Source organism: Lithobates pipiens, unplaced genomic scaffold, assembly GCF_037356315.1.
Source record: "Lithobates pipiens isolate NorthernLeopardFrog02 unplaced genomic scaffold, aLitPip1_a1.2 Scaffold_8, whole genome shotgun sequence".
In the NCBI taxonomy this organism is placed as follows: domain Eukaryota; kingdom Metazoa; phylum Chordata; class Amphibia; order Anura; family Ranidae; genus Lithobates; species Lithobates pipiens.
Genome location: NW_027507903.1, coordinates 301,768,906 through 301,781,997, shown reverse-complemented (window position 1 = coordinate 301,781,997; position 13,092 = coordinate 301,768,906). Strand labels below are relative to the sequence as shown.

At 44.6% G+C, this 13,092-nt stretch overlaps 1 protein-coding gene across 5 annotated transcripts in view; it reads left to right on the top strand.

Annotated features, from left to right (window-relative positions):
- Positions 1 to 13,092, top strand: part of HRH2 (histamine receptor H2) — a 224,311-nt gene that overhangs the window by 194,052 nt on the left and 17,167 nt on the right. Inside the window, exon 3 of one of the 5 annotated variants that reach the window (XM_077472619.1) lies at positions 4,404 to 4,558. The exons of 3 other annotated variants lie outside the window; for them this stretch is intronic. In XM_077472619.1, the coding sequence (XP_077328745.1) occupies positions 4,404 to 4,542 (139 nt within the window). In that variant the 3' untranslated portion in view covers positions 4,543 to 4,558. Of the gene's footprint in view, positions 1 to 4,398; positions 4,559 to 13,092 lie in introns of those variants that run through there. One more of the 5 variants, XM_077472620.1, reaches the window with a different exon arrangement.

Below are 13,092 nucleotides of genomic sequence, written 5' to 3'. Positions count from 1 at the left end.
CATTCACATAGGGTGGGGGGCCGGTATCCGGGGGCCCCCTTCTTAAAGGGGGCTCCCGGATTCCGATAAGCCCCCCGCCCGCAGACCCCGACAACCAACGGCCAGGGTTGTCGGGAAGAGGCCCTTGTCCTCATCAACATGGGGACAAGGTGCTTTGGGGTGGGGGGGCCGCGCGGCCCCCCCTTCCCCAAGGCACCCCCCATGTTGAGGGCACGCGGCCTGGTACGGCTCAGGAGGGGGGCGCGCTCGCTCGCCCCCCTTTCCTGGCCGGCCGGGTAGCGTGCTCGGGCAAGGGTCTGGTGTGGACTTTGGGGGAACCCCCACGCCGATTTTTTTCGGCGTTGGGGTTCCCCTTTAAGCCCATTCCAGGCGGTGGAGCCCGCGACGTCTCCTTCGCGGGCCCCGCCTACCTGTACACGCGCTCGAAATGGGCGGATTTGCCTCCGCCTTACGTGGGCGAGTCCGTTCATTTCAAAAGTTGAGCGGACTGTTTGGCAAACAGTTCGCTGAAACAGTCCGCTCGTGTGTGGGCAAGTCCGCTCATGCAAATTTTGAGCGGACTGTTTGCCGAAACTGTTTGACGAACAAGGTTGGGCAAACAGTCCGCGCGTGTGTACGCGGCCAAAGGCATAATGTGCTAGTATGCATCACATACTAGGACATTATGAAATACTTACCTTAGAACGAAGCCCTCCAGTCCCGCGCCGTCACAGCTGAGAGGGCTGGCATCTTCCCCCCGGTCTTTCTTCTGGGCTTGCACACTCCGGCTGTTTGATTGGCCGGAGGCACGATGACGTCACTTCCACGCATGCGTACAAAAGCCTTACATTCTTAAAAGCTCTGAAGGTTCGGCAAGGTATTCCGGACCTTCAGAGAACATTTGCCCGTGATACCACTGGCTGCACCCAGGGTGAATATTACCTTAACGGTGCTCATTTAGGAGATATTCATTTTACCTACCAGTAAGCCTTATTATAGGCTTACCAGTAGGAAGAAATCACAAAGCGGGCTTTACCACCGCTTTAAGCACTCTTGGACTTAAATTATGTTCATACAGTCCAGTGTTGCCAATTATATTGGATTAGGTATTTTTGGTGAAAACAGTTGTTTGAAATGTGCTACAATTTGCTAGACATTGAAACTTAGTGCTGGTTATAATAAGTGTAATGCCGCGTACACACGATCAAACAAGCGGGTGGAAAAATCCGGCAAACTGAAGTCCGCCGGACAATCCCCCCGTGTGTAGCCTCCGGCATACTTTTTTGACCCGAAAGTACGGCAGACTTAGAAAGTAGTTTTGCACTCCAATCTTCCCGCCGGACTGGCATTTCGGCGGACAATCCGGCCGTGTGTGTGCCAGTCCACCGTACTTTTGAAATGAGCGGACTTTTCCCGCCCGGAGAAAAGTCTGCTCATTTCGAGCGGGTCTCCAGGTAGGCGGGGCCCGCGAGGGAGACGTCGCTGGCCCCGTCACCTGGTATGGACATAAAGGGGAACCCCAACGCCGAAAAAAATCAGCGTGGGGGTACCCCCAGGTCCACATCAGACCCTTGTCCGAGCACGCTACCCGGCCGGCCAGGAAAGGGGGGGACGAGCGAGTGCCCCCCCCCCTCCTGAGCCGTACCAGGCCGCGTGCCCTTAACATGGGGGTGCCTTGGGGAAGGGGGGCCGCGTGGCCCCCCCACCCCAAAGCACCTTGCCCCCATGTTGATGAGGACAAGGGCCTCTTCCCGACAACCCTGGCCATTGGTTGTCGGGGTCTGCGGGCGAGGGGCTTATCGGAATCCGGGAGCCCCCTTTAATATCCACTCATCCACCCTATGTGAATGAGTATGGGGTACAGCGAGGAAGAAAGCCGGGCTCCTCCGCTAGTAAAAGAGCTACAAGAAGATAGCGGAGGAGTCCGGCGAGAACACCCCCGAAGACGGAAGACCCCCGGAGCTGTGCAATAAACTATTTTATCTTATGTGTTGTGTTTTTTTTGTACTTTATTTTACAGGTGAATGGGTAGGGGTACATTGTACCCCATACTCATTCACATAGGGTGGGGGGCCGGTATACGGGGGCCCCCTTATTAAAGGGGGCTCCCGGATTCCGATAAGCCCCTCGCCCGCAGACCCCGACAACCAATGGCCAGGGTTGTCGGGAAGAGGCCCTTGTCCTCATCAACATGGGGACAAGGTGCTTTGGGGTGGGGGGGCAGCGCGGCCCCCCCTTCCCCAAGGCACCCCCCATGTTGACGGCACGTGGCCTGGTACGGTTCAAGAGGGGGGGCGCTGGCTTGTCCCCCCCCCCCCTTTCCTGGCCAGCCGGGTAGCGTGCTCGGACAAGGGTCTGATGTGGACCTGGGGGGAACCCCACGCCGAGTTCTTTCGGCAATGGGGTTCCCCTTTAAGTCCATACCAGGTGGCGGGGCCAGCGTCGTCTCCTTTGCGGGCCCCGCCTACCTGGAGACGCGCTCGAAATGAGCGGACTTTCCTCCGCGTGCGTGGGCGAGTCCGTTCATTTCAAAAGTAGGGCGGATAGTACGGCGGACTTAGTACGCCGTATTAGTCCGCTGAAAAAGTGCCGTGTGTGGGCAAGTAGCCCGTTCGGAAAGTCCGATGGACAGTCTGGCGGTAAGTCCGCCAGACTAAGTCCGTCGGATAGTCTGCTACGTGTGTACGCGGCATAAGTGATACTGATGGCGGATATTGAGCATCTTGTTCATGTTACATTATTCTGTAGGCTAATGACATTCTGTCCAAGGAATAAATGAAAATTTAGCAGTACTATAACGCCCTGTACACACGGTCGAACATTCTGACCACAAAATCCGTCAGATTTTTACAGACGGATTTTGGCCGAAACTTGTGTTGCATGCACATGGTCGGACGAAGTTTTCAGAAAATCCCATCGTTCTGAACGTGGTGACATTCATTGCATACGACAGGACTACGTAGAGGCCAGTAGCCAATAGCTTTCGTCTCGTAATTTATTCTGAGCATGCGTCGCACTTTGTCCGTCGGAATTCTCTACAAACTATTGGGAAAAATCTGATCGGATTTTGCTGTCAGAAAATTTTAGATCCAGCTCTCCAACTTTTTCCAACTGAATTTCAGATGCAAAAAGTCCAATAGAGCCCACACATGATCGGATTTTCCGACAACATAATCTGATCGGACCGTTTCCGGCATAATTTCCGACCATGTGTACAGGGCATTAGAGCTGGACTAACCCCTGCTTCACACTATTAATCACTTTGCACCATATTCCTGTGCAATTGATATGTCATTCAGTGTGGTGCTATGTGCGTCAATTCATTTTGAATGGGCTCAAATTGCACCGCATCGCTGCACAGTAGTGCATGCAATGCACAGTGTTTGCGACCTGCGTTCAAGGTGTCATTAACATTGCACTGATACCACTGCAGGTGGTAAGAGCAGTGTGATTTAAACACATGTGGTAAACGTGCATGGATCATGTGTTTCCTCACTGCAGTCTTGTGTGAACCAGGGCTAAAGGATGAACCTTGGTTTATTTTACTACTATAGTTTTTTCAGCCTAACTCCACCCACAATTTTTTGTGTTGTTTTTTTAGAGATTAGAAATTGTGTCATTTTTTAAACTGTTGTCTGTATCACTATTGGGGAGGTTTCTCATTACTTCCTTGCAAGTTTTAGAATCTTTTCAAAAGAGACACAAACAATGGGGAGAGTAGGGAAGGCCTAGCCCAACCATTAACCTTTGAGGATGGTCTGATCTGCAAGCATGGTGGTAAGCTGCTGATTATAAAAAAAATGTCTTACATGGGAACAATAATGATTTTTAAACTTCCCAAATACAGCAAGCAATCAGGGAAGATTAGGAGTTCTACAGTACCCTTTCTCTAGATGTGACTGGAGAAGGAAGAAGACATTAAGGATACGGACAGCAAAAAAAACAACAACAAATAAGTCTTAACCACTCCCTAATCTATTAAAAGCTTAGAAATAAAACTTCTTGGCTGAAAGTATTATTAAACATTAACATCTAAACAAATTATGGTCTGGGGCCATTAAGTAGGTAAGTTGATATCTCGTGGCAAAGCTTTCTTGGGGATGCAGATCATGTTTATGATTTTTTGTTTTTGCCACAGCACTGGTATCTGGGTAAAAGAACATGCAATGTTTAAAGAAAATAGTTTAAACCTTTGCTGTAATGTGTTCAATGCAATCATGGAAGACTTTGAGTAACTTTGGTAAAATCTACCCCCCCCCCCCCCACCCAAAGATGTGTTGGGATGATGATTTTAGTGTTAAGCAACATATTTTCAAAGTAAATACTTTAATATATAAGGCATGTTATGGCCGCAATAATTGTAGCGTCAAACATAACTTCCTCTGATACTCTATTTTCTTATAATTTAACCCTTTCCAGCTCAGGACCCTAGGTAACTTGCCATTCATGATTTGTAACCGGGCACAAGACCAGCCATCATTTCCTATTACTTCAGCGTGCTCCATGCAGAGTCCAGCAGGACCAGTGGACCAGGTCAGATACTCCTGGAGACAAGGAAATTAGTGTCAAGAGCATATGGGTGAGTGTGGAGCTTAAAGTATTTCTTGCTTAAACCGTTGAGCCTGGAAAGGGTTAAATTTTATTTGCACAACTTTTATTGTTAATTTCGTTGTATTCTTGACAATACAAAATTCACTATCTGTCAGGAACTACATGAGAATGCAGCACCGACAGGCCAACCTAAGCAATGAGGACATTTCATTGATGGATGTGAGTTCATCAAGCATCATCATAGTACAGACACTTTGGCCAATTGTAACAATCAATCATTGCTATTGTTGTATTCCAAAAACTGGATGACATTCCATTTTCAAAATGTGAATCTAATTTCCTTATTTCCTTATCAGAATAATTTGAGCACTACAGAGATACATTAATAGCACTTTTCCTAAATTATCAAACACACAAAAAAAAAAAAACTGTAATTTATTGGTCATTTAAATAGCAGTAGAAATCAAGAGTAGCTAATTTATGTGCCTAAGAAACACATTTCTCTCAATTGAAAAAATACAATAGAGTCCTAACAGGCAATTTGTTGTTAGATTGTACCTGCTACCTAATCTGTGAAAATGTTCAAACTTTAAAAATCAATTTCTTTGTTGAGATATGCATCTTCTACTGTGAGATAGGGTTGGAGCATTTGTATTACATTACATTCTGGAAAGATCTGTAGAGATTTATTAACAGATGTGATAAAACATATCACATTACTTAGAGTACATATATTAAAACAGTGAAACAAAGTATACTATCATATGTTTAGGCATTTACAGCATATGAAATGGGAAGAGCACAATTTAAGCAATGGTCTATGGTGGATAGCATTCTTATAATATGGTAAAATTGCTTTTTGGAGCTAACATATGCAGTACCATGGTCAAGTGATATTCTAAATATACTTCGCTCTGCACTGGGTGATCCTGTGCAGCTTAACCACTTGACCACTGGGCACTTAAACACCCTTAATAACCAGACCAATTTTCAGCTTTTGGTGCTCTCACATTTTGAATGACAATTACTCAGTCATGCAACACTGGACCTATATGAAATTTTTGTCCTTTTTTTCACACAAATGGAGCTTTCTTTTGGTGGTATTTAATCACCGCTCGTTTTTTGTTTTTTTTTTGTGCTATAAAAGAAAAAATACTGAAAATTCTGTAAAAAAATGATTTTTTCTTTGTTTCTGTTATAAAATTTAGCAGATTAGTAATTTTTTCTTCATAAATTTTGGCCAAAATTTATGCTACTACATATCTTTGGTAAAAATAAGTACAAATTGGGGGATATTATGTGGTCTTTGTGAAAGTTATAGAGTCCACAAGCTATGGTGCCAATATATGAAAATTGATCACACCTGAAGTACTGACGGCCTATTTCAATTCTTGAGACCCTAACATGCCAGAAAAGTACCAATACCCCCCAAATGACCCCTTTTTGGAAAGAAGACATTCCAAGGTATTTAGTAAGAGGCATGATGAGTTTTTAGAAGTTGTAATTTTTTCCCACAATTCTTTGCAAAATCAAGATTTTTTTTTTACTTTTTTTTTTTTTCACAAAATTGTCATATTATCAGTTTATTTCTCACACACAGCATATGCATACCACAAATTACACCCCAAAACACATTCTGCTATTACTCCCGAGTACGGCAATACCACATGTGTGAGACTTTTACACAGTGTGGCCACATACAGAGGCCTAACATGCAGGGAGCGCCATCAGGCATTCTGGAGCACCCAGGCCAATTCTGACATTTCTCTCCTACATGTAAAAATCATCATTTATTTGCTAGAAAATTACATAGAATCCCAAAACATTATATATATATATATATATATATATATATATATATATATATATATATATATATATATATATATATATATATATATATATATATATATATATATATATATATATATATATATATATATATATATATATATATATATATATGTTTTTTTAGCAAACACCCTGGAGAATACAGTGGTGGTCGTTGCAACTCGCACGGTATTTGTGCAGCAATTTTTCGAATGCTTTTTTTTTGGAAAAAAAAGTTTTGTGCTTAAAAAAAAAAAAACACAGTAAAGTTAGCCAAATTTTTGCATAATGTGAAAGATGAAGTTACGCTGAGTAAATATATACCTAACATGTCACTCTTCAAAATTGCAAACGCTCGTGGAATAGCGCCAAACGTCGCTACTTAAAAATCCCCATAGGCGACGATTGAATTTTTTTTTACTGGTTATATGTTTTGAGTTACAGAGGAGGTCTAGGGCTAGAATTATTGCTCTCGCTCTAACGTTCGCAGCGATACCTCACATGTGTGGTTTGAACACCGTTTTCATAAGTGGGCGGGACTTGCGTATGCGTTCGCTTCTGCATTCGAGCACATGGGGACAGGGGCGCTTAAAAAAAAAATTTATTGTTCATTTTACTTTATTTATTTAAGTTTGAAATTTTTTCCCCAAAAAATACATTTTTTGATCACTTTTATTCCTATTACAAGGAATGTAAACATCCCTTGTAATAGGAATATGGCATGACAGGTCCTCTTTACAGTGAGATATGGGGTCAATAAGACCCCACATCTCACCTCTAGGCTGGAAAGCCTGAAATAAAAAAAAATAAAAAAGATTCTGGCTTTGACCGTATTGGTGAGTCGGTAGAAGCACCGGAGGGCGGCGGGAGGGGGGGATGTCTATGGCTGGGTATTGCAGTGTATCACTGACTATGGCTGGGTATGGCTGGGTATCTCCGAGTATGGCTGGGTATCTCAGAGTACGGCTGGGTATCTCAGAGTATGGTGTTGCAGAGTATTGCGTTGCAGAGCATTGCAGGGTATTGGCGGGTGTTGCAGAGCATTGCAGAGCATTGCAGGGTATTGGCGGGTGTTGCAGAGCATTGCAGGGTATTGGCGGGTGTTGCAGAGCATTGCAGAGTGTTGCAGAGTATTGGCGGGTGTTGCAGAGCATTGCAGAGTGTTGCAGGGTATCGGTGGGTGTTTCAGAGCATTGCAGAGTGTTGCAGGGTATTGCAGAGTGTTGCAGGGTATTGCAGAGTATTGGCGGGTATTGCAGAGTGTTGCAGGGTATTGCAGAGTGTTGCAGGGTATTGCAGAGTATTGCAGAGTATTGCAGAGTAATGGCAGGGAATTGAGGGGTTAAATTTCGGTGAGCAGTGATGTGGGCACTGCAGATGCAGCCCACAGCGCTGCTTACACCGATCTCTTCCCCCTCCGCTGTACCGATCGGTACAGAGAGGGGGAGGGAGGAACCGGCGTCATAACATGAGTCCTAATAGCTGTGTCAATGGCTGCAATAGACGCAAAGCAGTTTCCCGTGGGGGTACTGGACAGAGAGGAAGGCCAGGAGTGCTGGCGGGGGACCAGAGAATAGGACGTTCGCAGCCACTCCGTACAATTCTGTCAAATGGGGTATCTAGCTGGGGAAAAGGAAAGTAGCACAGGGTTTCCTCCACTGGGGAAACTGGGGCATGTTCAGAGCAAGTGTCAACACAGAAGACTCAACAGCCACTTTTAATAAGGAAATACAGAGAACTGACAGGATCAACCAGATATTTACTACCTAAGCAAATATTTTAGAAGGGAATGTTAGGCAAACAATAAGAGAATTATTGTAGAGCCAATGCAAAAAATAAAACTAAAAGAAACGAGAAAAAAATAAGTCCACTAACACTTTAAAAGTTCAGTTGCTACCAAATGCTTTTAGGAGCCCAACGGACTGTATTCTGAAGAAGAACTCTTCCCATTGATGTTTTTCCCTAAATCTGAACTCCTGGCAAGCAGTTAAATACACAGTAGTGATAAAAGTAATCAGCTATCAAACTAATGAAAATTTGAAAAATAAAATACTGAAAATATTGAATTTATATACAAAAGTTGCTCACAATAACATTCTTCAGTTATTCACCCATTGCATATGACAATGTAATAGATATAGTGAAACGCAACTTAATGCTATCAAAAAGTGCATTCAGCATAAATGGACAAAAGTGCAATATAGTGCAGTACATTATAAATCAATCAAACAGTTCATTTAACCACTTCAATACCGGGCACTTAAACACCTTCCTGCCCAGAGCAATTTTGAGCTTTCAGCGCTGTTGCACTTTGAATGACAATTGCTACACTGTACCCAAATGAAATTTTTATAATTTTTTTCCCACTAATAGAGCTTTCTTTTGGTGGTATTTGATCACCTCTGCGGTTTTTATTTTTTGCTAAACAAATAAAAAAAGACTGAAAATTTTGAAAAAATAAATAAATGTTTTTTTTTGTTTCATTTTCAAAACTTTGTAAATAAGTACATTTTCTCCTTCACTGATGGGCACTGATGGGGATACACTGATGGGCAATGATAAGGCGGCACTGATGGGCACTGATGAGGTGGCACCAATGAAGTGGCACTGATGAGGTGGCATTGATGGACACTGATATTTGGCACTGATAGGCGGCACTGATGGGCACTGATAGGCGGCACTGATGGGTGGCACTGATGGGCGACATGGATGGACACTGATAGGTGGCACAAATTGGCACTGATAGCTGGCATGGATGGGCATGGATGGACGGCATGGATGGGCATGGATAGGCGGCACAGGTGGGTATGGGTAGGCGGCACAGGTGGGCATGGGTAGGCGGCACAGGTGGGCATGGATGGCCACTGATAGGTGGCATGGATGGGCACTGATAGGCGGCACTGATGGGAACTGATAGGCGGCTTTGTATAATAATATACTGTACTAATGGATGCCAATCAGTGCCAAACAATAATGCATGCCATTCAGTGATGCCCATTGTGGGCACTGATTGGCATCCATTATGGGCACTGATTGGCATCCATTGTGGCACTGACTGGAATCCCTGGTGGTCTAGGGTGGCATACCTTATCCTGGGCATCCCTGGTGGTCTGGTGGCGTCCCTGGTGGTCCAGTGTGGGCATCCTCGGGGGGGCTGTGCTGATAATCAATCAGCACAGGCCCCCCCTGTCAGAGGAGCAGCTGATCGGCTCTCCTCTACTCGCGTCAGACAGACGCGAGTGAGGAAAAGCCGATCACCGGCTCTTCCTATTTACACTGTGATCAGCCGTGATTGGACACGGCTGATCACGTGGTAAAGAGTCTCCGTCGGAGACTCTTTACCGAGATCGTAGTTGCAGGGTGTCAGACTGACACCCCGCAACAACGATCGCCGCGATGCGCGCCCCCGGGGGCGCGCAGCGGCTCATAATCCTGATCACGTCATATGACGTCCGATCAGGATTATGAAACCACTTTGCCACCGTCAATTTGTAATAGGGCGGGCTGCAAGTGGTTAAACATTAAGTGCAGAGCAGTCCACTGTAGTAGGCCTACTGAAGAAGCCCAATGACAAGAGCAAAATGCGTATAGGGAGCAGCCAAGCCCGTGACCTCATGCCGTTCTCTCTCCCGGGAGATGAGCCGATGTCTGACTATTGGACTGAATTGTTTTTGATTATGTTAGTAAGGGTATGTGTTTGCTTGTGGGAATAAACATTATTTAGCAGAAGTACACTATGGGGGTTATTTACGAATGGAAAATCCACTTTGCACTGCAAGTACACTCGAAAGTGCACTTAAAGTGCACTTGGAAGTAAAGTCCCTATAGATTTGAGGGGGACATGCAAGGAAGATAAAAAAAAACTGTATTTTAGCTTGCACATGATTGGATGATAAAATCAGCAGAGCTTCCACTCTTTTCAGATCTACCCCTTAGATTTAGAGCGACTGCACTTCCAAGTGCACTTGCAGTGCAAAGTGGATTTTCCTTTCATAAATAACCCCCTATATTTGTGCCTTTGTATCTTCCATAAACCCAATGTAGATATGTGAGCTGTTGTGGTGGAGTTGGAGGAAACATCCATCCAGAGTGCAGGACGAAGGATTGAGGAGTGGGTCTTTGCATACTTGAGTCTGGATTATCATATACCATATGCTGTCTTATTTTACAATTAGGGTGAGCAGGTTTTTCACCTGGTGGAACATGAGCACGAAAGCATGAATTTATCTTGAAGACACTTGGGTGCATCTATCTGTATCATATTGAACAGAAATATTGGACTTTGGAGATTGTTACTATTTTTGAACTATTTTGCACTATATGTTTTTAAATTAACTTATTGATTGATTTATATTGTGCTGCACTATATTGCACTTTGGAACATTTATGCTAAATGCGCTTTTTGATAGAGTTCCATTGTGTTTAACTATATCTATTACCGTACATACTGGAGTATTAGCTGACCTGAATATAAGCCGGGGCACCTAATTTTACCACAAAAAACTGGGAAAACGTATTGACTCGAGTATAAGCCTAGGGTGGAAAATGCAGCAGCTACTGGTAAACAATGCCCATCTGCAGCCTCACTGTGCCCATCTGCAGCCTCACTGTGCCCATTTGCAGGCTCACTGTGCCCATCTGCAGCCTCACTGTGCCCATTTGCAGCCTCAAAATTATTCTTTGGCCAGCAGGGGGCGAACTACGTAGATGCAAACCCATAGAATTCGATTTAAGGCATCTGGAGTAAGGAGAGCAGCAGTTCGAGGTGGCAGCCTTGTAATGACACCAACTGATTTTCTAAACTACAAAAGGTCCGAACAGACTGTGGGACACAGGAGGGGTCTAGATGCCTTTATATTAGTTTGCTCAGGAAATAGCTTACTCTCTTGGTGCCACAGGAGTTGTGTTTAGACCTGTTGGTGGGAGCAGGAGATAGAGTGGGCCTTAAAGAGCCCAAGGTGGAGAGTGACATTGCCAAAGATCCAGTGACATCTACAGCCTCCTACCTTTTGTTGAGTGAGCTGCAGCCACAGCTAGACCAGACTTCACTCTCTCTATTATTGCCTTTAACCACGTCCCGACCAGCGCACGACGATGTACGTCGACAGAATGGCACAGGCAGGCATATTGGCGTACAGGTTCGTCCAATATTCAATGCCGCCCTGCCATCGGGAGCGACCCCCGTGAGTCTAGTCGCGGGACCCGCGGACTCGATCGCCGCGGGCATCCCCGCGATTGTCTCACGGAGCGGCCGAATGGAGGAAATGCCGAGTAAACAGCATTTCTCCATTCTGCCTAGCAACTAGTGACGCTGATCTCTGCTCCATGTGATTGGAGCAGAGATCAGTGTTCACTAAATGAAAGCCCAACCCCCCCACAGTTAGTAACACACCCCTAGGAACACTTAACCCCTACACTGCCACCCACTGGTTAACCCCTTCACTGCCAGTGTCATTTACACAGGAATCACTGCATTTATATAGCAGTGATTACTGTATAAATGACAATGGTCCCAAAAATGTGTCAAAAATGTCCGATGGGTCCCCCACAATGTCGCAGTCACAATAAAAATCACTGATCGCCGCCATTACTAGTAAAAAAAAATAATAAAAAATTATTAATAAAAATGCTATAAAACTATCCCTATTTTGTAAACGCTATAACTTTTGCGCAAACCAATCAATAATCGCTTATTGTGATTTTTTTTACCAAAAATATGTAGAAGAATACGTATCGGCCTAAACTGAGGGAAAAAAATGTTTTTTTATATATTTTTGGGGGATATTTATTATAACAAAAAGTAAAAAATAATGCGTTTTTTTCAAAATTGTCCCTCTATTTTTGTTTATAGCGCAAAAAATAAAAACCGCAGGGGTGATCAAATACCACCAAAAGAAAGCTCTATTTGTGGAAAAAAAAGGACGTCAATTTTGTTTGGGAGCCACGTCGCATGACCGCGCAATTGTCAGTTAAAGCGACGCAGTGCCGAATCGCAAAAAGTGGTCTGGTCTTTGACCAGCAAATTGGTCCGGTCTGAAAGTGGTTAATATCTCTGCTGCACAATTGCTGTCGATGATCTGCAGCCAAAGTTCATAATTACCACCTCTGGCCTAAGAGACTGCCCCTCCCCCCCACCATTCATCATCCATCTTACAAGTTGCTCTCATACACTCCTACACTGCTTATGTTGTTTAAATTCTGACTATGTTTAACAAGGCCTAGTAAGCCACCATTAGTTTATACCGGCAGTATATCCCTGTTATTGTTATACTGTGTTTTCTACTGCCTGTTACTGCATCCTTTTGTGGCACTGCCACTGTTCTTGCCAACTCAGTTGTCCTACACCTCTTATGCCTAGTTATTTTGTTAACCATTCAGTGTGCTGGACTGTAGGGATGGGCTCGGGTGTGTTCGCACACTCTACGTGTAGAGCCCGCCAGGAAGTCGGTATGGTGTTGTGCTAATCACAGGCAGTGAGACATTGTCCCGATGTGCAGCTGCAGAGATTGGGAAATGTCTCACTGTCTGTGATTAGCGCAGCACCGTGCCGACTTCCTGCTGGGCTCTACACGTGGAGTGTGCGAACACGCCCGAGCCCATCCCTACTGGACTGTGCTACCCTCTATAGCTATTTTACTTGTATTTGCAGGGGTTATAAACTCTCTGAGAGAATAATGGAGTTGTTTTACTTAAAAGGGAGAGTGCAAAATCTGATGCATAGAAACCAATCAG